The 26,578-nt window shown below is 39.1% G+C and overlaps 5 protein-coding genes, 1 long non-coding RNA gene and 1 pseudogene across 7 annotated transcripts; 1 reads left to right on the forward strand and 6 right to left on the reverse strand.

Annotated features, from left to right (window-relative positions):
• Positions 1 to 618: 618 nt before the first annotated feature.
• LOC105418678 (uncharacterized) lies at positions 619 to 2,302 on the reverse strand. Its single transcript, XM_029841022.1, has 5 exons — positions 2,186 to 2,302; positions 1,409 to 2,044; positions 1,225 to 1,341; positions 1,114 to 1,157; positions 619 to 1,037 (listed from the first exon to the last, which is right to left on the reverse strand). Exons 1-5 carry the CDS (start codon positions 2,235 to 2,237, stop codon positions 912 to 914), a joined length of 975 nt encoding a protein of 324 aa, XP_029696882.1. The 5' UTR covers positions 2,238 to 2,302; the 3' UTR covers positions 619 to 911.
• A 635-nt stretch (positions 2,303 to 2,937) lies between these two features.
• On the reverse strand, positions 2,938 to 4,696 carry LOC101077301 (uncharacterized; annotated as a pseudogene).
• Positions 4,697 to 8,497: 3,801 nt separating this feature from the next.
• Positions 8,498 to 10,754, reverse strand: LOC115250821 (uncharacterized). Its single transcript, XM_029841023.1, has 5 exons — positions 10,202 to 10,754; positions 9,421 to 10,104; positions 9,203 to 9,337; positions 9,076 to 9,110; positions 8,498 to 8,759 (listed from the first exon to the last, which is right to left on the reverse strand). The coding sequence occupies exons 1-5, from the start codon at positions 10,293 to 10,295 to the stop codon at positions 8,646 to 8,648; spliced, it is 1,062 nt and encodes a 353-aa protein (XP_029696883.1). The 5' UTR covers positions 10,296 to 10,754; the 3' UTR covers positions 8,498 to 8,645.
• A 2,110-nt stretch (positions 10,755 to 12,864) lies between these two features.
• Positions 12,865 to 14,637, reverse strand: LOC105419708 (uncharacterized). Its single transcript, XM_029841027.1, has 5 exons — positions 14,477 to 14,637; positions 13,689 to 14,372; positions 13,463 to 13,588; positions 13,345 to 13,388; positions 12,865 to 13,189 (listed from the first exon to the last, which is right to left on the reverse strand). Exons 1-5 carry the CDS (start codon positions 14,517 to 14,519, stop codon positions 13,058 to 13,060), a joined length of 1,029 nt encoding a protein of 342 aa, XP_029696887.1. The 5' UTR covers positions 14,520 to 14,637; the 3' UTR covers positions 12,865 to 13,057.
• Positions 14,638 to 18,015: 3,378 nt separating this feature from the next.
• Positions 18,016 to 25,172, forward strand: LOC115250828 (uncharacterized). 2 transcript variants are annotated; one of them, XR_003889399.1, is made up of 4 exons: positions 18,016 to 18,217; positions 20,991 to 21,175; positions 23,189 to 23,254; positions 24,490 to 24,571. It is a non-coding gene; the product is annotated as an uncharacterized lncRNA (long non-coding RNA). The 2 variants fall into 2 exon arrangements; XR_003889398.1 differs by lacking the exon at positions 20,991 to 21,175 and having other exon boundaries at positions 18,021 to 18,217; positions 24,490 to 25,172.
• On the reverse strand, positions 19,718 to 22,274 carry LOC115250822 (G-protein coupled receptor 4-like). The gene is made up of 2 exons (XM_029841028.1): positions 21,418 to 22,274; positions 19,718 to 21,302 (listed from the first exon to the last, which is right to left on the reverse strand). Exons 1-2 carry the CDS (start codon positions 21,996 to 21,998, stop codon positions 20,879 to 20,881), a joined length of 1,005 nt encoding a protein of 334 aa, XP_029696888.1. The 5' UTR covers positions 21,999 to 22,274; the 3' UTR covers positions 19,718 to 20,878.
• On the reverse strand, positions 24,309 to 26,578 carry LOC115250820 (UDP-glucuronosyltransferase 2C1-like). Its single transcript, XM_029841021.1, has 2 exons — positions 26,483 to 26,578; positions 24,309 to 26,042 (listed from the first exon to the last, which is right to left on the reverse strand). Exon 2 carries the CDS (start codon positions 26,037 to 26,039, stop codon positions 24,453 to 24,455), a length of 1,587 nt encoding a protein of 528 aa, XP_029696881.1. The 5' UTR covers positions 26,040 to 26,042; positions 26,483 to 26,578; the 3' UTR covers positions 24,309 to 24,452.

The following is a 26,578-nucleotide window of genomic DNA, read 5'->3' on the forward strand; positions in this document are numbered from 1 at the left end:
TGGCTCTCATCCTGTTCTTGACACCTCGACACAAAACTTTACAGCTATTTACAAATGTATTCTTGTATATGTTCTTTACAATATCTTAAGGACTCTTGAATGTAGCATCAGATATTAATGGTCTGAATTTTTTAGCTATGCTTTAAGTAATGTTTAGAAGATAAATAAGCCCAAGACCATACTGTGGCATTTGAAAATACAAAGCCCCATATATGCACACACATACATATATACATATAGATCTATATATATATATATATCTATATATATATATATACACACACACACACATACATGCATATATGCTTATAATATATGCTGTATATATGCTTATAACGTTCTAATCTTATTTGTATTTATTTATTCTGTTTCTATACTTTGTATAGGTTGCTAATACATTTCAATTTCCCTGCGGGGATGAATAAAGTACATCTTAATCTTAACATGAGGCGGCCACATGTTGGTCTTCTAGTGTTCTAGTTAGACTCAAAGTTTCCACTGAAAAGTTTGCAGCACTTTGTAACGTCAATTGTTACAAAGCTGAGAGGTGTCTGTTGACCACTGAAACCTTTGCGGCAAATCTAAAAATCAAGTTAAGAAACAAAAGAAAAGAAAAAATAATCTTCTTATATGCTTTATTCAAATAAAGTATATTTAAACAGTAACTTTGTTTGAGCTACTATAGATTTTTATTGATAGTTTTTGCAGTTTGCAGTTCATTGATAAACTGCAAACCTAAAACCCGATTACCCCAAAAAAGAAATTGAGCAACATATGGATTTCCTTATTTGCTATAAAACTCCACAATGCATAAGCAACTGATACAAACAAAAACAAAATAAAATGAAACAAAATAATAAACTCTTAAACACAACAATGTACATAATCATTTACCCAAAGCTGAAACATGTTTAGCGATGATGCTTTACTCTTCCGTACACACATTCTTCGTTAATGGCTCCCATCTGTCTCTTTGGTCTGTCGGTCATACTCGTCCGTAAAGCAGCATAATGGAGAACATCCTCATTTGTGTGGCCCTTGAAACAGAAAATAGGAAATACCTATATGATGCACAGCAATCAGGATGTTTTTATTAATATAGATAACAAGTACCTCTTCATTTGTGGTAGGATCATCTGAATATATCAAGGTACTTCCTGAAACAAAACAAACCGTAATTGTGTCATTGTGTTTTACTTACTTTAAGTTCACAAAAACCTTTACCTCCACTGCGGCCACTTTGGCTCTTGTAGATATTGCACAGTAAGACAGCCATGAAACTGGCCAGAATGGTGGTGAACGCCAACGCTCCACTCAGAATATACAGATTAAGATAACCATCTGCAGATTCAGAGAGATTAGATGATGCATTGTCTCATATTTAATTTCTTAGATGAAACCGACTCACCCTCCGCTCCGGGTGGCTTTTGGGGTAGCTTTAGAAAGTGTCCACATGTTACAACAGCACAATCAACAGCCAGGTTGTTTGCTGGCAAACTGTAGAAACAAGTGTTGTTTTTCCATGTGTAAAGAGCTCCTGGATCAGATTTTTCAGATGTTCTCAGCTGGTATGCACCGTGTTCTTGGTCAATGGCTCTGCCATGTGCAGTGCAGTTGAACCTAACAGCACCTTCTGACTGATTCAAGTGATATTCTGGTCTCTGGATAAAGACTGGGATGTTCAAACCTGAACCCTTTATGATGATTGTAATTCCATCTTTGAATTCAAGTTTTTCTGAAAAGCTACTAGCGCAGTAGTACGTTCCTGTATCAGAGTGCTGTAAATTGGCAATCATCAAGTGATTTTGGTTTTTCTTTACATCCAGTGCAAAACGTGAATTGTTAACAAATTCATCATAAAACTTTGCACTTTCTTTAAAGGTATAGAAGCTCGACACAAGCCTTGGAAAGTCTCCCATTATTTCTTTATACCAATAATACTTTGCTACAAAATCAGATCTGATGAAACATTCCAAAGTTACACTGTCACCAATAGCTGCTGTAAAGTTTTTGTCTTTATCAACCATCAGAACAGTCCTCTCACCTGAAAAAACAGAACAAACAAAGCTATGAATTATTTTGAGGGTTGTTTGTTTCTTTCCATATTAAAAATAGAAATGAGAGTGTTCCAGTGCTAAGAGTCGCGAATATTAGATAGATAATACAAGAATAATAAATCACTCACCCATCTTCCCAGCAATCACAAATACCAGATAGAAAAAAAACGTAAATACCATTGTGTTGCTGTGCTGAATGAAACTAATTTTGTCCTTTCCTCCACTCAAGCCTAAGTTTACTGAATGGCTGTGATTGGCCGACCTGGTGTCTTTGTATGCCTTATTAAGGAAACAAGAGTATGAGCTTCTCTGAGACCTCATGACATCATGTTGATCTTTTTTTTCCCCCAGCTCTCATGGAAAAGTTCCTGAAAATGTTATAAGTGCTCTCTGAAACCAGAAATAGAAAATGTGATCTTACGGTGACCCTTAGAACTCAATTGGTAAATTTATTTTAATACTTTGAGAAAACATAATGCATCTATATTTTTCAGGAATCAGACCTTAGCCAATAAGTGCACAGGTCAACACAACTACAACTACACTCAATGCTACAGATGTAAGTGTGTAGGATGTTTGTTTTTAATTTGTTTTTGTACTGTTGTATTTGGGGTTGTTTTTGTTTGTTTAACATCAGAAAGAAAGAAAATGAGAAGCTGGAGAAATACCAAGGGCCCAGGTGGGCAAGGACGAGATCGATCATTCATTCATTCACTATTTTTTTTTAAAGATTTCTCTTTTGTCTATGATATTCTTTGGGAACTGTGCTTTGTCTAGCTCTTCACCAAGTACCAAGGAACCTGAACATCCCGATCAGTGCAGTGTAGAATCGAATAGCCACATAAACAATAAATCAGACATCAATAAATCAATCAGGGGTGGCCTTTTTTTTTTTATTCTGTGAGTTTTTTCTTAACTACAGCAAGATAAGTAAAACTGTTCAAAATGGTCATCTTTCTTTTCTACTGCTTTACACTGAAGTAAACACATTCAGTCCAGGTATGTTCTCTGTTCATCTTCTTCCACAAAACAGAACCATCTGCATCTGGACAATCCTGTCAATGACAACAATAAAATCAGTGTCTTACTAATATTCAAAAAATCTAATTAATTCTGAATAGTACTGTAAAAATTACCTTCGGTCTGGACAGAGGCAAAAGTCTTTCGTCAGATTCTGAAAAAAATAAAACTGAAGCTTAAAAATTGTAAAATCACACCATAAATGAACACATTAAGTGTAATTGATTATACCTTCACAATGCCCATTGTTCATCATACACACCGAGAAAGCCAGACAAACTACCAAAATGGTGCTGAATGATGATGCACCACACAGGAGGAAAACCAAGACCTGAAGGTCTTTATAATCTGTAGATGCACACAGCAGCAGACAGGCTTAAAATTACACACAATTAAGGTAATTAAATTCAAGTTCAATTTAAGATAACATAACATAATACATTCTCAATAGCTGCTTGCACGTGATAGCACACAACGATAGCACAAATTAAACTGTCAAAGGAAGCTTAAATGTCTTAATTTAAATAAACAAAAAAATCACAGTCTCTCAGAAGCAATATTTTCTGTTCAAACGCAGCAGAACATCTTATTTCTATGAGGCCTTCACATCATTTCATCAGAATTGCTCCACATCCATAGTGCGTTTGCAAACCTGTTTCAAGTCTGAGACCAGGTCTATGTCACAGTCAAGTGTGATTTAAAGTTCTTATTTTTTTATTTTATTTTACTCACTGTTAATGTCCGGCTTGGTTCCATCTCCAAACAGAATGTGTCCACATGCTGCAACAGCACAATAGTAGGTCCCAGTCTGAGAAGTGTTCAGGTTCTTCATGGGGAAGCTGTAGAGACAGGTGTTGGTTTTCCTCTCACACTGCTTATTCCTGCCTGTATGGCTGTACATGAGTCCCAGTTGAGATTGTCCAGAGTTTCTGAACCAGTAAACAGTGTGATCCCGATCACAAGTCCACCCAGTATGTACTGTACAATTCAGCGTCACAGAACCTCCTGCTTGGATAGACTGTGATGCTGACTGATCTATGGTCAACCCTGAACCCTCTACAATGACTTTATAACCTTCTCGAAAGTCAAATACATATAAATACTGATTTACACAGTAATAGGTGGCTGAGTCTGATAACTCCAAATCTGATATTGTCAGATTAGCTCCTTTGTTACCAGGATGTATTTGGAAACGTGGATTGGTTTGAAGTCATTAAAAAATGCCCAACGTTGAGCTAATATGTAGTAGCTGCATATCAGCTTTGGCTTCTGCCCTGGAACTTGATTAAACCAATAAATCCTGGTAGAAACATCATCCTTGTCATGGCACGGCAAAGTCAGGTTCTGTCCAGGTTTGACCAAAATAAAATTGGTCTTCCGATTCAAAGATGGAGAAAATTCCATTGTAGCTGGCTGAGCTGAAATGCAACAGTAAATCGCAAAGAAGGCAGGTTACCTCATGAATTTTAGAAATTTAAATCTTAAACATCCTCACCAAGATTCGCCAAACACATCAGACAGAAGAAAAACTTTGCAGATGTCATCTTGCTCAAAGAGTTGGTCTGATTGAAGAGAAAACTTGGTCTTTGTACACTGAATAAATGCTGCGCATGTATCTGATTGGCAGCCTGAAATAACTTGAGGGAGTGACATACAGGAAACACGATCACATGTCAATAAAGGTGAAAGATTTGCTTGAAATGTGGTAAAGAAAATGATGAAGAGTGTAGTTTGAAATCAGGTATTTCAGTGGTTCAAAATGGTCAATTGTGGTAAACAGTTAAAAATAAAGTTTTAATTCACGTCACAGGACACTTGTTTGTTTTAAGCAATGTCCTTTGTACATTAATGGTACCATTTGTCATGTAAGGTGACTATTCTCCCTTTACTTTCTATCAATGCAAAAAGCAGACGTTGGTCCCAGTTTGGTCTATTTTTTTATATGCACTCATTACTTGGAGTGTCCTGTTAAAAATGTTCTTCCTCTGAGTGGACTTCTGTGACTGCATTCTTTGACATTATTTGAGCCTTGATCAACTGCGGCTAAACATTTTCCCTATTTCATCTAGAGTGCACAGTGAGTGAAGATACCTCAACTTCCTTTTGGCAACACTGACTCTAAAACCACTAATATTGTTGCAACACTTCTTAAACTTCTGTTTCGCACAGTGGAGAACAAAACCATCTTTGTGATTTGTAAAAATATGATGTCCTTTATGACATTATTTCTGAAGTGAAAGATAATTTGTCCCAATTATGTAGTTTATTCCACCAAAGCTCTGCAGTGCACATCTTTATTATTGAGGTTTTTTTTTTTTTCTTTTCTCTTTGCGTCATTCTGAAGGGACAAAAGAGCATTACCTGCAGCACCCCCATAAGGATCCTTGATATTTGATTTGATATGATTCGATTCAAGATATGTCTTTGGACACATGTTAAGCACATTTCAAGGACCGCCTTTTATCACCTGAGCACATAGCTAAATTTAGGCACTGTCTATTTCTTCTGAGCTGGATTACTGTAAATTCACTTTGTTCACTTATTCTGTTACTGAACAAGTCATTAAAGTCTATACAACTGGCCCAGGTCCTGCTCACATATAAGGTTGTTCATGGTCTTGCACCATCGTATTTATTTATTGCTCACTTGGGTTGAAGGTCCAAGGACACAACTGTGCAAGCATGGTTAGGCTTTGGTCTATTCTGCTTGATGGAGATCTTAAGGGCTTCATATTCATCTTATCTGAGTTTTTGTTTCTTTTCTTTTTGTTCTTCTCAACTTGTATGGCGTCTTCTCTTCCTTTACTGTTGGCCCACTTTGGATATTGGCAAAATGTGTGAACGTGTTATATGTGGTAAACCAAATAGGCAGAAAGTTGCATGGGTATGCAACTTATGCACCCATAGAAAAGGAAATGTCAGTTTTATCGAGAGGCTTAAACTTTGCAATTAACAAAAACAATACCCAAAGAGGATTGTCCACTAGGTGTGCATTATTGAATTTGGTGGATCAGTCCTGTCCAAAATACCACAGGCAATGTTTTGATCCAGTCTGCCCTGATTGTAATTTAAATGAGCTCAATTTTATTTTTATTGTATGTCTTAAAATCAAGATTGTCTTGAGGTGTTTTGCAGAAATAGAGATCCCAGGTCTTAACAGGCAAAGGTTGCAAGGAAAGCCTCACTTGAAAATGGACAAAACCTTGAGAAGGACCAGGCTCATATGGGAGGACCCAGGGAAAAGTGGGAGGAAAAAGCAAGATGCAGCAGGTGGGAGCAGAGGAAGAGCTGAATAGACAAAAACATCATCAGAAAGTTTTATTTTGCAACAACGAATCACAAGGGTAAAAGAGGTGGCAAATACAAAATAGGGCAGGTGGGAGTTGAAAAATAGGTTAAACGGAAGCATCACTGACTGACAGAAGTGTTAACACATTCGCTTTCAATACTCTTGCTTCTTCTTTTTGATTCTTTAACCTTTTGCTTACTTAACGCAGCATAAAGGACATTATCTTCTTGAATCTGCTAACAAAAGAGAGAAACCAAAATCATACTCTATATACTGTAGACCACAAAAACTGTTACTGAAACAAAGTTTAAACCAGTGTAGAATATTGATACTATCAAAGTAGTTTTGGTAAAATGTGATGCCAGAAACTTCACAAGCAAAAACAAGGAAGATATGATGCCAACTCCAGTGATTCCATTGTGATGAGCGTGTTTAGAAGAATGTTGAGATCCTTGTTACATTATCTGCTCTTAAACAAAAGGCTGATTTTGATTGGCTAGCAAAAAAACGACACTAGCTGCCCAAATTTGAAAACAGTGAATATTTCTTTAATTATACCTTGTCTTTATTATTTCTCAAGCCTATATGATTAAAAGTAGTTAACACGAAACGCAATTATTTTTTCAAGCTTACTAATTAATCGATACAACCAATGTAACAAAGGTCAGAGGAGATTCAAAGAAATGAAGCAGCTAGCAGAGGGGAAGCTAACAGACCATGAAAAATGTTTTTGGGTTTCTGTGCAGCTCAATCATATTAAAGTTGGCGACTGACTCATTGCAAATATACTAAGGATTAACATGTGCAATCTCAGTAATATTAAAAATTCTACAATGCAAAATGTTAAATACATCACATTATTTCTTTTAACTGTTTTTGTCAATGCACTAAAGTGACACTTTTGACGCTGCAAAGACTTCCTGTTTGAAACCACAAGGCCAGAGTGGAAAAAGTAAATGTAGAACCAACCCATGCACATAGCCCAGAGCTTATGTGTGTACACAGCAAGCTGGAAAACATATTCTGACCACGTTTTCAAATTACTTTGGGAAGGGCAGCAAAATAAATGGAAACTTAAAATGTGACTGGTATTAACCAAATGCTTTAGTGTGGATAATTTATATCCAATGAAATGCCTAAAACTACAACAACTGTACAAAGAAAAACAGACCCTCTAATCTCATAAAGGAATGAATCCCTGCCATCTCTCCAATCATCTGCTAATTTATCAATTCCTGCCTCACATCTTGCTCTAACTCAGACACCCTCAAACATGTTCACGTCACTCCCATCTGCAAACCTAGCCTCGGACTAGATATCCCAAGGAACTTCCTTGTCATGTCAATTCTTTCCTTCATGTCACAGGTTGTGGAATGCCTGTCAGCAGAAAACCAACCTATAATGACCTCTTTGAACAATTTTAATGTGGGTTCTGGTTCCAGACACTGCACTGGAACTGCACTTATCAATGTTACATAGATTCTCCTCCTCTCAACTTATTCCAAGCAATCACACATATCACTGATAACAAACTCTTCTTGATAAAATCAATTCCTACAAACTTTCCCTCAAAGCATCCTGCGGTTGGGTCCCTCCTTTTCATTATGTATGTGTTCCTATTGCTATGATCATCTATTGTCTCTGTCTTTGTTTCCACTGCTATGCTGATTATATCAACTCTACATCTATACCTGGACCATCACCTTCACCTCACCCTCAACAACGATCAATTGATCAACAACTCCACGACTCCATACACTCATGTTGAGAGTATTTATTTTATTTATTACCTTGGACTTACTCTTGACACCCCCAAAACTGCCATTTTTGTCGATCACTCTCTTATTCCTCCAGTGCATCACTCACATACACCTTCATTACATCTAGACTTCACTACTGTAATAAATAGGAATCAAACCTGGCAACAGACCTTTCTCTGCTGCTGTCTCCACCTTCTGGAACGCTCTGCTCACAACCATACTAACCTTCAAAACATGACTCAAAACTGTTTGAGATTGTTTTAATTTGCTGTTTTTTTCCTTTTATTACTTCCTTTGTGTATTACTTGTGTTTTTAATCTGAAGTACTTCTGAAGTTGTTTTTATTTTAAAATGTGCTTTTTTGGTACAGCCTCTCTACAGATAAGATGTATTCTTCTTCTCATTCTTATCCAGATGAGAAGGCAAGAATCTTATTTGCAACAAAAAACATGCAGTTGGCTTTAGCTTCTTTATCCATTACCGATGCCATGTTTATAAGAACTTCAGTTCCTCTGAAGCATCAGTGAGCAACAGAAGAGTAAACACATTCTTTTTCATTGGTCTCTCTTTTTCTTCTTGATTTGTTAGCTTTCTGGTTCCTTAAAGCAGCATATTGGAGATTTTCCTCTTGAACCTGGTAAGATACAAAAAAAATAATAAAAGTATGTACGTTTGATGACAAAACCTGAGAACAAAATTTAAAACCATGTACACTATTGCTACTGTCAATATCACATCAACGCTGTTCATAAATACAGTATACAAACAGCATTTTATTACAAACAGTTTTATTCTGGATTTCTATGTCTATAATGTCACCCATGTAAAGGGAATACAATGGTAGAAGCTGGTTGAATGGACAATTGGCTATAATATATATATAATCATGGATTGATCATCTTCGAACACAACACTTACTCATGTATTCATTCTAACACAATAACACTCACCCTTTCAATCATATCACAGGATGGATCTGTTTGATCTGTTTAAAAATATCAAATACAGCTTTACTTCCAAAAACTTTACTTTTAAATTGAAATGTGATATAATTGACTGAAGGACAAGAACATTTACCTGTATGCTTGGAGCTAATCCTCTTGTACACTTTGAACAGTGTTAAAGCCAGTAAAGCACACAGGATGGTGATGAATGCCAAAGCACCAGTCAAGAAATACACCAGCAGCAGCAGGATCGGAGAATTTACTTTGTCTGTATTTCACAGATTAAATATTCATACAAACATCTCTCAGTTTTTTTTTTTAAATAATTGTATTAAATATTGTTTTACTTACTCTGAATATTCAGATTTGTTCCATTTCCAAACAGAATTTGTCCACATGCTGCAACAGCACAATGGTAGGTCCCAGCCTTGGAAGTATTCAAGTTCCTCATGGACAAATTGTAGAAACAGGTGAGGTTTTTTCTCTCACACTGTTCTTTCTTGCCTCCATGGGTGTAAATGAGCTCTGGTTCAGACTCTCCTGACTTCTTGAACCAGTAAACTGCGTGTTCCTCATCACAGGTCCGATTATGTACTCTGCAGTTCAGAGTCACAGAACCCCCAGACTGAACAGACTCTGATGGTGACTGATGGACCTCTACTGGTACGGTCAAATGTAAACTCGTAACATGGACAATATAGATATTTTCAAAGTTAAATGTGTTCACGTAGCTACTTGTGCAGTAATAAATTCCTGAGTCTGAAATCCTCAGCTTTGCAATAATCAAGTGGTAGTTCCTCCTTGTAAAGTTTACTGAAAAGTGATTGTTTAACTTCCCTGTGCGCTCTACCTTTTTATCATGTTTATAGAAGTTAGAGAGGAGTATCGGTTTCTCTCCCTGTGTTTGCTTGTACCAATGGAACGTATTTGCAGAGTTGTCCTTATAAGAGCACTGCAGTGTCATGTTTTCCCCAACAATAGCAAATACTAAACTGTTCACTGGATACACAAATGAGGATGTTTCATCTGTCAGGACTGAATGAAAAAGAAATCAACAAAATTAACAAAAATACTTCATTTATAAATGTTTAGCATGAAATTATCGATACATCCACAAGATGATAAAACTTACCAAAACCCCACAAGCAGAGAAAAGGGATATACAAAGCAAACTTCAATGACCCCATCGTGACGAGCATGTCTAGATGAATGATGTGATCCTTCATTTATGCGATACTCGTAATCGATAGAGCAAATTTGATTGGCTACCCTGAAGTGACATTGACTGCCCTAAAATGGGAACAGTGAACACGTGTTCAGTAGATCATACCTTGTCAAAGTTTCTTAAGCCCATTCCCTGAAAGTATATTAATGTCAATGATGGACCTTTATTTACGCCACTACCTAACATAATGCTGAATTCATGGTTTATGTTCAGGGAACGACTGATGTCTGTATCCAATCCTCCACCTGGTGAAATGTAATTATGAAAATATTAATTGTAACAGTCAGAGAAAATTGGGTGAAATTTCACATTATTGGTGCAACTCATGAAAAAGATTCAGTCAATGCAGTTTTATAGTCTTAACATGGTTTTACCACAAAGACCAAGAGGAATAATGAGTGAAATTCCAAGTCAGCCACTTCTGAGCCAGTTGACAGAGTGACTGAATTATGTTTTCTTACCTTGTAGATGGAAGTCTTTCTGACAAACAAGAAGAGCCATGACATCTTTTGTCTAGCTTCCTGTTTCATTGATAGCTTCCAGCCCTCAAAGGTGTGAAAAACTTTAAAGAAATGAAGTAGATAACATGGAGAGAAGTAACATTTGGGGACAAAACTTATATAAGCCCTGTTGCTGTTCTATTTGATTGTCTTTTAGGGTAGTTTATAGCTAAGCTATATGTGTCATTTTTATAAAATTAATCCAAATTTTCACCAAATTGTGCCAACGATGCAATGTGAGAAATGATGCATATGTTTATAGTACTCTAATGTGGATTACATTAATAGCACAACAATGGCAATTTTATTACCCCTATTTATTTGTTTTTAACTGTTTTTGCTGTTGAACAACAAAATCAAAGCATCAAAGTCATCCATTTTGACTTCTGTGCAATGACACTGCAAAGACTTCCTGTATGAAACCACAAAGACGGAGGGGAAAATGTCAAGCCCACTATGCATGTATGCACAAGTATGACCAACACAGCAGAATGAACAGCAATATAAATAGCAAACAAGTAGAGCAACAATTAATGTTGTGTTCTTGTTTTTGGACCACAGTGTTTTTCTGGGGAGGGGCAGGCACAGTGTGTCTATTCTGATGTAAAACATTTAAAACCCATGTGTGGAACTGCTTCAAAAGATAGAGGGAAGACATTGAGCTTCTCATGCATGAGGCTTTTTCAGTTCTGATTAACTTGGTGGAAGTTGAGATTTATGTTCATAGTGGAGCCAAGGGCTGTCATGCAGTAGTAGAATAAGAAATGTCTGAGAAGTTGACAACATTTCAAAAGCACAGAAACTTCTCTTTATAGGGCGTCAGCGGTTCTTGTCCCATGCCCCAGGAGAGAGTAGAGCACTGACTCTCATGCATGAATGGGTGTTTAGCAGTTTGGGGAGACTGCTAAGCACAGTGTTGTAGGTGGAAGAAAGGTTAGACCTTAGCCCTCCACCTCGTCTATTTTTTGTTTGTTGTCGTAGCCTGGCTATGATGGCTTCTCCTATACCACATTTAAATCATCCAGCTTCCGTGTTTAAATTCTTTAAATTATTTTTTTTAAAATGGGAAAACAACATAAATCTACTTAAAAAATACAGCAGAAAGGCAAGCATACCCTTATTCATTATAAATGCAACATGAGCCATAAGGGGTTGATTTTGATCCCCTTCTCTTGTGAAATTAACTTGACTCAGGAAGTGCCGCTACAATGGAACATATTTGGTCGTTACGTCTTTGTGGCCACCTTTGAACAGAAACTCTGCATAGACTTCCTGTCGGCAGCCACACGGACAAAGTGAGCGGAGTGACCTTGAAAAAGTGCACACTGAAGGGAGACAGATCTAATCTTTGACTGGTAACCTCACAGAGACCAGGGTGTCAGGTTGTGTCATTCAAACTGTACATTTAGAAGAAACCGTTAAAGATATCTATAGTAAAAAGCTGTCCTTATTGGAAAATATTTGACCCTTATCGATTTAGCAAATTGGAAATGATGGCCATTCAGTCCCACTGAGAACACACGGTAGAACATTTGATTGTGAATTTAAATATAACGGGTAGGTGAAATATCAACATCATTATCTTTGGTGTAGAGCTCTAGTCTAGCAACACTGCTGACTGATCTCAAACTATGAACACCAAGTAGGCCTAATTTTATCCCACACCAATTAGAGCCTCATAATCCTTTGGAAATAAGTGGTGTATCCAGAGAAGACCAGAAGTCCCGACCCTTCCTTATATATATGTATATATATGTATGTGTGTATGTATGTATGTAGGTTTTACTATAGATCTGATGAAGTTTAATCTGTCTTTAATGTGGTTTTTGACACCTAATCAACCGCATAGCCTCATATCACAGTTGAGTACATTTGATGTGGATCTAAATTGAAAGACCATCCTTTATTTTTTATAATTTCTTAAGCAAGACTGTGGCAGGCTGTGCTTCCTGTACTCAATTTCTGACTTGTTTTTCCACTAATGGAAACTTCAACTCTGAGTATTTCACTACCTTCACCGCAGCAGTGAAAAGTGAATGTGAGACGTAACATTCAAGCAAACAAGCAAAATATTTAAAAATTGTCTTTATTGACACTGAGTTTTCTGGATTATAAAGACCCATTTGCACATCCTCAATTTAAAAAAAAGTTCTCCAAATTGACCTATTCTTCCACTGATACTCACATATATTGTACGTTTCCTGTTAATGATATCTTGGACGAGTTCCATCATCAAAGCATTCACAATTCATCACAAATTTCACTATTTTGCCATTTTTATTGTTGAGTACACGCAGACACTTTTCACATGTTGGTATTCCTCCTCTCCTAGATCACCTTCACTGGATGTTTTTAACCCAACAGCAGCATAATGGAGGTTACCTGCATCATGGCTCTGTTAAAAGCACAGTATAAACAATGAGGAAAAAGTTAGCATTAATTTAACAACTCATTAGGATTTTTTAAAAATGTAATCTTTTTCTTGTCTGCTATCTCCATTGCAGCGTCAAGGTAGGGTTGGGGTTTAAAGATAATCTAATGATTTGTTACCGTGATGTCGGAACCTGCAGAAATGGACTGATGATCAACAGTTCCTGTAGTGACATAGCATGAATGATTTATCCTGGTCAATGCAAAATCATCATCTCCTTTCCTGAAACAAACCTACCTTTACAGACAGAGCAAATTTGTCTTTTCAGTGTATATGAGGTGAAAGCCAAGACAAAGAGTAGGATGATGGAAACCGCCAATGCTGAGCTCAAGCAATACACAACCAGAAGTTCAACTTTGCTTTCTTTAGCCCGTCGACAGAAGAGGGGAAAAAAATTGTTTCCTGTCAAATATTTTAGGGCTACACATAATTGTTTTTAATGAAATAATGGAGCATTGCTTACTTGTAAGTTGTACTTGTGTTCCATTTCCAAACACAAGCTTCCCACAAGAGGCCAGAGCACAGTAGTACATTCCTTCATCGGAGGAGTTCACTGACTTTATAGAGTAGGTCAGAGTACATTTTCTGTTGTGAGCCTCGTCCACACAGTTTCCTTCATTCTGATACATGATTACAGGCTCACCCTTTGTCTGTCTGAACCAATAGAGGCTCTGCTCCCCTTTACATTTCTCACCGTGTGCTTCACAACTCAACTGCACCGAATCCCCTGGTCTGACGGGATCCAAGGCTGGCTGATAGACTACACCCTGGATGTTAGAGAGTGGCATTGTGACATAAAGGAAAGTCCCCTCTCCAAATTCCAGGGAGTTGAATTCCAAAATCCCGCAATAGTAGGTGGCAGAGTCAGACAGGAGAAGGTCAGCGATCGTCAGGTGGTTGATTGTTTCTTTGCTCTCCACTTCAAATCTGCCTTTAAATGAAGGGTAGATGGCTGCTTCCTTGTTGTGCCTCATACGACTTGATATGATCTCAGGTTTTCTTCCCAAGCTTTGCTGGTACCAGGAGAAGAATGTGACTGAATCCTCTCCACAGAAGCATTTCAAGGTCACCGTCTGGCCAATTTGTGCCATTAGGACCCTAGGGTCCTGAGTGATGCCTAAGGGCTGAACAGCAAGTGGCACTTGACCTAAAAAAAATACAATTTCACGTCAATTAGCTCTTAGGTTTTCCTTCATAGACATTAAGAAAAGACACATAAAAAGCCAAAAGGCAGAGAAATAAAATACTTACCAATTCCACAAAGAAGCACAAGTAAAATGCAAAGTGAAGCCATCACGAGAATCTACTCTTTATGTCCTGCTTGTCAACGGACATACTTTCCATTTATGAAGGAGTTCAAGGCTGCTTGTGATTGGCTAATCTAACCTTCCTTTTTTTTCATGTGCAAAAATCAAATTGGATTGGGCGTTAAGAGGCTGAAACAACAACAAAATTCAGGTCAAATGACTTAAGCCTTGGTTAAAAAGTTAATGATTGGCACTTATAGGTGGTGCAGTGCATATATTTCTGAGGCCCCATTTTTGGATCATGCTAGAAAAGTTAAAACAATCAATAAATGAATCTTTATTTATATAGCATCTGTTACAATAAAAATTGTTTCTAGGCGCTTTACAGAATCCCAGGGCCTGACGCCAACAAGCAACAGTGGCAAGGAAAAACTCCCCTTTAACAGTAAGAAACCTTGAGCAGGAACAGGCTCGTGTAGGGGGACCCTCCTACTGATGGATGGCTGGGTAGAGAGAAAGGAGAAGGGGGAGGACAGGTAGAGGACAGAATAGGTAGAAAACATAGAAATACATTAATAATACAAGCTGATTGTATAAGAGTAGAGTGGGTCAGCATAGTTGGCGGTCGCCAGGCAAGCATACGGCTATAGGGTGGCTATACCTGTAGATGGATACAGAGGGGGGGGGTCAGAGAAACTACATGAGAAATAACATCATCACTGATCTACTCGGAGAGGAGAGGAGAGGAGAGGAGAGGAGAGGAGAGGAGAGGAGAGGAGAGGAGAGGAGAGGCAGCCATGACCCAGTGGGGTGACAGAGGCCTGTCAGGTGATCATGTTTCTGGACCCTGGCAGCTTCAGCCTATAGCAGCATAACTAAGATATTAACCTAATAATTAGACGACCCTCTGAGTATGATAATTTTTCTGTCTGGGATAATAACAGAAACTACAGAATTACTAACAATAAGCTTTTTCAAAGAGGAAGGTTTTTGTTAGGTTTCCTTTTTTCAGGACCTGAAAGCAAGCAAAACACAGTGATAAAAAGTCCAAAAACCAAGTCTTCATTGAGAGATCAAGTTGAAAGTCCTCCCGGACCGCAGGGAAATCACCCTGAAAAATATATAGGGGTGAAGGAGTGTAAGGGCTTGTTTTAGACCCTGTATGTTCCCACAGTCGGCACATCTGGTGATGGTCCAGTTCTTGGGATGGCCTGTTTAGCTTTTTCTCTGATAGCTAGAACTTTATCAGTGAAGAAGCTCATGAAGTCTTCACCACTAAGGGAAGAAGGGATACGTGGATCTAAAATGCTGTGATTCTTAGTTAATTTGGCCACAGCGCTAAAAAGAAATATGGGGTTATTCTGGTTTTCTTCAATTAACAAAGAAATAATAAGCTGTTCTAGCCTTTTTGTAAACAGCCAGACAGTCTTTCCAGTATAAATGGTAGGTATTTTACAAGAATACCACTTCCTTTCTAGTCTTTCTGAAGACTTTCTGCTCAAGGGTCCTAATGTGTGAATTATACTAGTGGGCACACCTCCTCTCATTTAATATTTTCTTTTTCAGGGGGGCAACAGAATCAAGCGTGATTCTTAGTGAGGCTGCTGCACCTTCAGCAACAGAGTCGACCTCAGCAGGGCTAAGATTATAATGACTGATCCCTGGAGAAGCACACAGTGGTCCTGGGATTAACACAGGGATCACTTCCTTAAATTTAGCTACAGCATTATCTGAAAGACATCTGCTATAGTAAGACTGTGTTCTGAACATAGAAGAATCTTTAATCATAAATGTAAAAGTGATCAAAGAATGATCTGACAGGAGTGGGTTCTGAGGGAACACTGACACATGTTCTACCTCAACACCATAAGTCAGAACTAGATCAAGGATGTGGTTGAAGATGAGTTGGTTGATTTATCTGTTGAAGGAAACCAACTGACTCAAGTAATGAAATGAAGCCATTTCTAATGCTGTCATTTACAACATCTACATGGATGTAAAAGTCTCCAATAATAATGACTTTATCTATCCTGAGGACCAGGTCAGGTAAGAGAACTCAGATAGGAACTCTGAATGTGGTCCAGCAGGGGGTTGATATATAACTACAAATAAAAGTGGCTTTTCTGTCCTCTGGTTCAGATGGGTGATGCCAAGAGTCAGGCTTTCAAATGAACTGAAGCAATAATAACTTGGAGTGATAGACCAACCAATCCACCAATCCAATATAATAACAATATGTCATATTCAATGAGTCCCATTGATTGTGCAGTTCCTCCGGCCATAACAAAGGAAACAATTGATGTTGTCTGTCTTTTTCAGGCTCTTCTAGTGTTTTTGTCAGGCCCAACATTACTCAAGATATAATGACTTCCTGTGAAAAGACCACGTAAAGCACTTCTGAGGGAGTGGAGCCACTGCAGCGTGTTTGTGATGGCTGCTTGGGTGTTGATGGCTGAGGCGAGTCAGTAGTGTGAATGTGATCTTACCTCCTCTTAAATCTGTCACAGCCTCCAGGGTCTTGTCAACTGCACATCGATGTGATGATGATTTGAGCACTGCAGCTGTGGGTAACCAGACTGGAGAGCAGAAGGCTCAGGACACAGCCCTGGGTTGTGCCTGATTGTGTTGTATGGTGGAGAACATACAAATGTAATGTGACTGTCAACATAACTTTCTTACAGACTATGTTAGAAACATTTGAGGCAACTATCGTGTTTTCTACTTATAATGGACAAAACCTGTTCAAGTTCATGTTTTTTTGCATCTGAGTGAGACTTTTTTAACATACATTTTTCTGGGAAGAACAAAAAATAAAAACTGAAAGCTGCCTTAAAAAAAGATTTCACAACTCTCTTCGTCTGTTGCATGCATGTAAAAAAACAGAAGCCTTTAAAATGAAGAACCCAGAACAAACAAAAGCCCAGTTTGACATCCTGTACAAGAGCTGAGAAAACCACCGTGACAAACAATATGCGAGTGAGCTTGATCAGAGCAGGAGCTCAGACACAAAGTGAAAAAACGATTTTCTTTCAACTCAGTTGGCTGCAGGATCTTTACCCATCAACACAGGTGTTGGAGGGGAACAACACACTTTTATTTTTTTTCATTTGAAATAAAAAATAGTAATAACAAAAAAATACTGAGGTATACTACAACAGTTGTTACTAAAACACGACTGTCTTTCAAAACTGGCCCCAAGAGCAGCACAAAATACATTATACCTGTGGTTATAGCCGTATTCGTGTGGTGCGTTCACGTCACCTTACTTTTTCCAACATATTCGTTGTCAAGGCAACATGTCAGGTGTGCTGCTGCTCCCTACTGGACAGCGGATGAACTGCATGTGTTACTGTGAAAATAATTGTGTGATGATACAATAGAAAGGATCACAGCAGTGTTGATCAAAAATATGTACCTAATTGTAACCAGATGGTTAATAGGTATGTCCGTATCTGTTGCATTCCTCTCCTGCGTCCCCAGTCTGTTTTCTGGATGCCACGGTGTTCCCAGACAGGTGTGCAGCACCTCTCTAATAACAACTGGTGCAGCTGATTTGTGGCCACTGCTGAGGGCCTGTGTATATGCCTCAGCGTTTTGGTTAGGCACACTCTTTTTCCTCTGGTGAAGCTGCGTTCTCCATGTGTGGTAGTGATCGCAGCAGTTCAGTGTGCTGGATTAAGGTGGTGTGACCTTCTGATTAGCAGCCAACAACAATGGTGAATTGATGCGTGCAGCCCCCTCCAAGGTAAAACATGCTGTAATTTTGTGGTTATTTGTTTGCTACTGTTTATGTAAGAGCTGGCTTTGTTTCTTTTTAAAAGTTTGCCTGTGTTGGGCCACTGTTTGTCCTGCCTTGCCCCTTAGTTTTTGTTTGCCTTTCTTGGTGCCTTTTCAATTTAGTCGCAAGGTATCCAGTCTGCCTTTCTGACTTAGCATTGTGAACCGTGGTTTGGTTGTTTTTAGCCAAACTGGGACCAGTTAGGTTTTGGGGTGAAGGAAGGTTAGTACAGCAGTGGTGTGGAGGTTCTACTAAATGTATGCTTTCCTTGTTTTTGTGGTTTATCTCTGTATATAATTAACTTGGTGTATTTCTGTTTTGTGTTATTGGTCTTGTAGTGACCTCTGACACAGCTACTTGGCATAGTTTTCTCTCTCGACTTAGCTGTCCCCCTGAAAGGTTGGTGTGCCAGCTGGACAGGACATTCCTTTTTTGTTGTTGGTGTTGTTGGAATTGAGCACTATGAGTGAATTTTAATTTTATAAAATTATTTTATCAATTGTTAAATAAATGTTAATTCACTGGGCATCTGTGAACTGTGCCTGTATTCCCTTTTGCATTTACCTGTGCATGGATGGTCTTCGAGAAACCCTCATAGAGGGTAACCATTGAATCTTTAGGTTTAAGTCTGAAGGTAGCGTTATGGGTGTTATTTATCAATCTGCCACACGCAGTTCAACAGAAAATCTGTCACACCAGATAATGACAAATATACTGTTTATTTTTTAAATAAAGCAAAATAGGCTCAGTTAATTTAGTAGCAGGAACTTGTAGTCTATTTCAGACACAAGATTACTTGTGTAGAAGTTGTTGCAATGGTCCAAAGAACTATTTTCATCTTTGTGGGTACAGTGTTCACCTCAAACAGAACAAAAAGCAACACCACTACAGCTATACAAATATAAATAATCTTAAATTTAATGAATGCATCTATAATGCATGGAGTAGATGAGACAGTAGTAGTTGGGAGACGTCCTCTCTGGTGCAAGCTAAGGCCACCAGAGCTCTGTGTTGCACTATTCAAACAAAAATCTATCCTAAATGTATATGAATTTCACTACTTTTGAAGGCTTTTTTCATAGGGTCAGTGGTCATTGCTCTTACAGAAGACTCTGTGTTTATGTTGTTCAAGCAGTCCAATCCATGTAAATGTTGATTCCAGAAAGAATTTTGTAATTTCCAGATACAGTCCTGTCTCTGAGCACCCAATATCATTGTCTTTGATATCACAGCTTGATTGTAACTCATGTCCATGCAATAAAAGCAACCCCCCCCCCCCCCCCGACACACACACACACACAGAATAAATCTGGAATGTTCAGCTTTAGGTCTTTGTACATAATGTTAATGTGATGAGCTTTTGTAGCCAATCTTTTTACAAGCCACAATGTTCCTTTGTTGGGTTTGTGGCTTCCCATCACTCTATTCATATCAAAGTCAAACACTAACACTGACACACTCTCAGAATCAGATCTAAGTGTTTTATTATCAAAGATTTTTCAAAAGGTTGATTTCCACCACAGTGTTGCATTTGAGTAGAGTTTGCATCAGCAGCATTGATTTTTTTTTTTTTTTTTTTAAATAATGGAAGCAGTCTCTTCAAATGCCAGCAGCAGAACATTTGTTTATAATATTTAGAGCTTTATAGGGTTAGCTATGGCTATTTTAAAACCTAATGAAATATTCCTGCCAAAGCAATTGTTACACAATCTGTGAAGCAAGCAGTTACACAAGTAGTCTTAAAAAGAGAGAAAGGAAACCAAAAAGCTTAATCTTGTTTTTTTTTCAACCTGCTTTAGCATGCACATTATTTGTATTGTAATGTATTGATCATAATAAATTGGAACTTTGAATTAATTTAATTCACTAACTACCTATAAATCTTTAATGTACTGTCTGCATCATAATCCATATATTTTATGCTTTTTCATGATTATCATAAAACACAAGGAGTTTTGAGTATTCTAGTACGCTTCACTTTTTTAAATGTTTGGGCAGCCAAGTTGTTTTTTGATAAATATCAATAAGAAGGATTGACTTGAATCAAGAGGATTCTCATGATTTTTCGTTTCGTTAAGCTGTCATCGACTCACTTAACGGAGCTATAATTGACTTGAATTGCAATGAATTGCTTGTAGGAACATACATTTCCGCTAGGTGGTAGAACTGTACCATTATCTGAATTTCAGCAGGATTTTTTTAATTTAAACTTTCATGCGCTTGTAGTCGAGAATATATTAGGTCTTTGACGTGGTTTCTAACTGCATCATTACATTCATTTATTCATATAATTTTACACAAATTTACACAAATCCAAAATAAATACACTGGTATTGCCGCATTTGTTATTCATGAATGTTCAACTTTTAAAATGACAGCAGACAAATCTTTTTTTAAATTAATAATTGTAAACGTAGCGTGATAGGTTCAAATTGTTCATTTAAATGCATTTAATAGACACAGTGCAAGTATTTGCATGGAAAGACCAACAAATACTGAAGTCCCGTAGCTCAGAGCTCTAGTGTTTCGATTAAAATCCCTGAAAGCTGAACTTGCTTGCATATACGTGACTTTCCACTGGGAGGCGCAGCTGCTTTAAGCGGTACCAGGCCTGCAGCATCATCTCGATTATATTGCTAGAGGTTTATTTTGTCTGTTTTCGTTCTCACTTTGGTTCCCTTGGTGAACTCTGGTGCTGAGTCTGATCTTTTTGCGGGCATTCTCTCGGCTTCCCCAACAGGACAGAGACCTCTGTAGTTCCAAGCGGGCATCAGGACACAGGAAGATGTAGAAGAGGGGATCTAATAAGGTGTTTAGGCTGGTCAGACCATAGCACAGCCGGTACACCAGGAAGAGAGAACGCTCCAAATCGCATGGCCTGTCAGTCAGCAACAAGGATACGAATCTGTACCCGCCCACAAGGTGGTAAGGCCCAAACACGACAATGAAGTTGACAGTGATCACCACCAGGATCCCCACGATTTTGTGTCGCTCATGATCAGAGAGGGAAGGAGAACGTCGGAGGGTCACACCAATGTGGGCTGAAGTGTAGCTGAGAGAAGAAATTTTAAATATATCACTAAATAATTTTTAAAAATTAAAAGAACCTTATATTTAAAAAACAACATAAGAACTTGGATATGTTTATGAACTAAGTTACAGCTCACCCCAGGATTGTGCATGGCAAGAGAAACCCAAGGGCCACGGTGGTGATCTTGAAGTAGGCGTATCCAGGGCTGACAGGATACTGCTCCAGACATAGCAGCCGGTCACCGTCAAACACAGACGGAAGTAGTCCACTCAGGCAGAACAGGAACGTGAGAGTCCAAACCACTACACCACACACCACCGCCACCCTGACAGTCCGCACCCTGCGGCTGCTCAGAGGGTACACAATGGCAAGGCAGCGGTCCAGCGCTATCAGGCACAGGAACATGACGCTGGCATAAACGTTCACATAAAACACGTAGCCCACCAGCTCGCAGGTGAGCTGGCCATAGGGCCAGCGGTGGGCTCCTTGGAGGTAGAGGATCCAGAGTGGCAGAGTGAGCAGCTGCAGAAGGTCTGACAGCAGAAGATTGAGGATGTAGACTAGCTGACATCCTCCCCCACCTGAGCGTCCCAGGTGGTACAGTCCCCAGAGGGACAGCAGGTTGCTGGGAAGTCCCAGGGAGAAGATCACGCCATAGGTGCACGTCAGGCCAAAGATGTCTGTGTCCAACGGGAGGTTACAGCTGTCATTGGACATCTCTGCTCTTTGAACTCCCCAGACCGGGATCTAAAGGTGTTTAAAGTCTGTGTCGTGAAAAAAAATTTACCTGTTCATTTTTAATATGCAATGAAGGAAACTCCTGTAGAATAGCTCCAGGGTCCATGTAGCAAAACAATCTGCAAAGCAATTAGCAAAGGCATCCTCAGAAGAGGTCTCATTAGCAGACACTCCAAGTACAAACCATACTACCACCCTCGCAGCAGTGGGACCCTCTCTGTTCTGTTTTGTGGACTGACCTGTTCCCAAGAAACGCTGGGAAGACGATGTCTCCACCAAGCCTCGTCTATTCTGTGGTCACTTCCTCCACAGGAAGCCCACTTCTTCAGCTTTTAAGGCAACATCCTGAAACAGGAGAAAGCCTTTCTACCCAAGAACGAAAACACAGACTACCAGCAGACGGGGTTAGTAAGGTGAGGGGTGGAACCAAATTCGGGTGTCCACTCATGCCCTTTCGGTTCTATATACAGTAACTGGATGTGTGCCATTGAAAGCATTCAACTCTTGTGAGCCAGGAAAGACATAGGAACACATAATATTGTCATGATATATCAGCTGTCAAAAAGGTTACTGAGAGTTTGCTTCATATTGTCCAACTAACAATTGCATTTAATGGACAAATGTAAGTTTAATTTAAAACTGCTGCTTTACTGAAATCCCTGCAGTAAAAAGTAGCATTTCACAAATCAGGCAGAGTGAAAGTGAGCGCTCTACCTCGGGTGAAAGTGCACAATTGAAATTGTTTTGGGGAAGAATGGGTAAGTTGAGACAATGGCGAGCTGGCAGTATTTTTACCCCAGGGTTTCAAAAGCTGGAGATTCTAATCAGTCTCTGTTTCCTTTAAAATGCCACTGATCTAAGATTTATTGAGTAGACTAGGACCGCTGTTAAAAACAGCAAGGAGACGTATTGCTACCGTTCTCTTCAATTCTTCATTGCCAATCAAGCAATGAAGAAAATCTCTCTAAAATCTTTGTGAGCTGCCAGCACAGCAAATAGTAGTCAGAAATCTGGGAAATGAGATGTTGATGGATAGTACCACAAAAAACGGTGGGGGTGTTGCTAATATGAGGTTCATGGCGGCGGGGAAGCAGATTTTTTTATTCATTGACATGCCAGGTCATATATCTATTTTTGTGCATTGACTTTCCTCTTGTGTTCTTTTACAGGTCGCTAGACGTGGATTTCAAATTCCATTTATTCACAGTAACAAGGCGAACCAGTTTCAACTCCATGTGGGTAGATTTCTCAATACTTAAAACCTCTGCTTGTGTTGCTCTACCTTTCTGCTCCATATTTATCAATTAAAACACGAGTTGTATTGGCTAAATGGTTACTGCTTTGTGAACTCCCATATAATATGTCAAGAATGAATCCAAAATTTCATTTTACTACCAGATATCATGAAAAGAGACTAAATTAATTTCCATTGTTAAACAAACTTAACCAAGAAAAAATTATATATTTTAATGTAGATATGTTTCTTAAATAAGATTAAATATAATTAACCCTTTTGGTCTGATTCTTTCAGCGTGTGGAAGAGTGAAATCGGAGGGTTGTAAATGTTAAAAAAAAATTAAAGGGTATATGAAACAGCTGCATGTAATATTCAACTTCATTTTATATTAACATTTGGAGGAGTGCTATGAAACAAGCTGAAAATTACAATTATATGCTCAAATATCTGTTTAGAATATTGAAAAAAACTTTTACATCAGAAGAAAAAAAAAATCTGATTACTCTAAACAAGGTTAATTTTTCACCCAAAATGAGGAGCCGCAAAAATAGATACCCGACAGGGGCCTTCAAAACATCCACATTAAATACACTGTTGTGAACTAAGCTACTCATTAAAAACGCAGCTTTTTCAACAGTGACGTTGCTCTCAAAAGAAATATAGCAAGCTGTGAAACTGTGAAAAATGGGAAGTTTATCTAAACACACCAGATAACTTCAAACTCAGTCTGATAACACGCATGTAAAACCTGCAGTTGTCATGTACCTTGTACACGCAGAGTCATCTTAGTCGCAGTTGTCTCTGTATTAAATCCAAGCAGTGTTGACCAAGTGGCGGCTATGGAAAAGTGCTTCCTGGCGCCAAAGTCAGCAGCTTTATTAATGTTCTCCTCCATCATAATCAAGTGTGTGTGAAAGTTAGCATAGCTGACCCATGAAACGGCACAGCCCTGAAACTGTATCATTGAATAGAATAGTTACTACTATAAAGAAACATGAGCAAAAGATTGTTTTTTCAAATGTGTTTATTGTGTTAATTTAACAAATGACACACACATTAATTGAGGTATTTATATGCGTAGAGGGGCCTAGCACCATTAAGACTTTTATGTAGAAAACATTAGATAATGGCATCTAACTACTCAATATTTACATTATCAATGTTTAATTTCCCCGTGATATAATAAAATGTCTAATCTAATCTGCTTTTGTTTTTCTCCTTGACTTACGGCAGCAGAGGACCCTACAGATGAAGACAAAAGCCCAGGCACAGGCTGCAATAACAGCTGAGATTGCAAGAGCCACATCGAGGCTGTAGTATGTATACCAAGGTAGAGTAAAACCTGCTGCCCTCAGATGGGCGGCACCTTTGTTTCTGATGACATACTCTGTCCAGAACACAGCTGTGTCCATGGGCGACATCAGCTGATCACGGTGTAGCTGTGAGAGACGTTGAATGTTGTCACGGTATGAGGGGGTCTCCAGTATGTCCTTTAAAGCTTCCAGGAAGTTTTCTTTTGTGAGAGATTTGGCCTCCACTAATCGGGCTGCCCCTCTCACCTTTAGTCGCTGTAGGTTGTCGAACTGGTCAAACAGGAGAGGAAGGCCCACAACTGGAACACCATGGTAAATGGCCTCGTACATTCCGTTGGTGCCTCCGTGGGCAACAAAAGCACGAGTTTTGGGATGTCCCAAAAGGTCGTTCTGGGGCAGCCACTTTGTGAGCATGGTGTTGTTGCCGAGAAAGGAAGGTTTCTCACCCAAAAACTTCCACACCACCTTCTGAGGGAGCTCCGCGAAGGCAGCGGCAATGGCCTCGGTGACCTCAAGAGGCAGGGCCGACACTAATGTCCCCAGAGACATGACAACCACTCCATGTTCCCCCGAGCTCTGCATAAAAGCTTCCATCTCAGCAGGGAGGGGTTGGGCCTCTTGGCACTGGAAACCACCAATGTATACCACATTAGGCATAGTAGGCCGTGGGAACTCGAAGACAAAATCCACTCTCACCAGCCAGATATCAGCTGCAAGCTGCAAAGACAGCAAGTCTGTCCCAGGAGGGAAGTGCTTCTGGAGCAGCTCTGAGTAGGCAGGATTAATGATAAAGTATTGTTCCACCAAGCTGTGTAGGTAAAGTAACATGTTCTTGATCCTTCCGGGAAAATCCATCTGGTCATGAAGTTCACTGCCTGGCACTGGGACGTAAGAGACGGGAGAGGGGGCAATGGTAAAATGGCTTTCCCCAGTATTAATCCAGCGCACATTGAAAACCATTGGCAGCTTGAGGTAACTACCTAGAACAACCCCTATAGTCAGACCAGGATCAGTCAACATTAAGTCAAACTTGGCATCGGTCAGCTTCTTCATAAACTTGGGATCATCTAACATCGTGGCAGCTGCACTGGCAAGAATTTTATGGCCCTTGTCCAACATCGATGTGATCAAGTGCTGCTGGCAGAAGCTACGCAGAAACTCCCCAGATTGTCGGCACTCCATGACATCTAGCAACAGTTTGTTATAGTATGACATGTCTGTCTTATCCTCCAGCATGGTCACATTGATGGAGCTGAAAATTTCAGATTCACTGGGGATGTACCAGCTCTTGGGAGATCGCAGCACGGTGATACTGTGGCCTCTTGTGTGCAGCTCCCTGAGGAGGATCTCCATGTTTATCCAGTGGCTGCCATCCACGGGCACTACCAGAATTCTGCTGCTGCTGCCTAGAGTGGGGCCTAGAAGCAAAATGCACAGCCCTGCCAGGAACACAGGGATTATCCTGGACATTTCCTATTAGAAACAAAAAAAAGTTTCAAAGTACAGCTCGTACTTTCTATTGTGAATTTCAAAAACATTTGTCTGACTCTAATAAGCCCAATGTATGTGTCTCTGGATGTTGAGGGGGCTTGAGTAACCTGGAGGAAACCCACAGAGACAACATACAAACTCTACAAAGACACTACCCAACTAGCATTCTGCGCAAGTTGTCAAGATTTGTCTTTTTGTGCTAGGTTCTTATGAGAAAGATGAGGAGAAGAGTAGAATTTGTTCTAATTTCACCCAGTAAATATCAATATCCTGCTACTACTGCAATTTTCAGCTTATATTTTCTTTCTCTTTTACGATTTCTGCAGGTCAAGTAAAAATAGCACACAATACAATGTGCTGTGCAGCTCAGAAGTAAAAGTTTTTTTTTTAAATAACAAAATGCATGTCATTCAATTCCTTACCTAGATATAAACGTTGATTCCAAATCCTTAACTCTCAAGCTGTGTAGGAAGTTGTAATCCCTGATTTTTGAACTGTGAGTGTATGTCCACACCTCT

Source organism: Takifugu rubripes, chromosome 8 (assembly GCF_901000725.2).
Source record: "Takifugu rubripes chromosome 8, fTakRub1.2, whole genome shotgun sequence".
Lineage (NCBI taxonomy): Eukaryota > Metazoa > Chordata > Actinopteri > Tetraodontiformes > Tetraodontidae > Takifugu > Takifugu rubripes.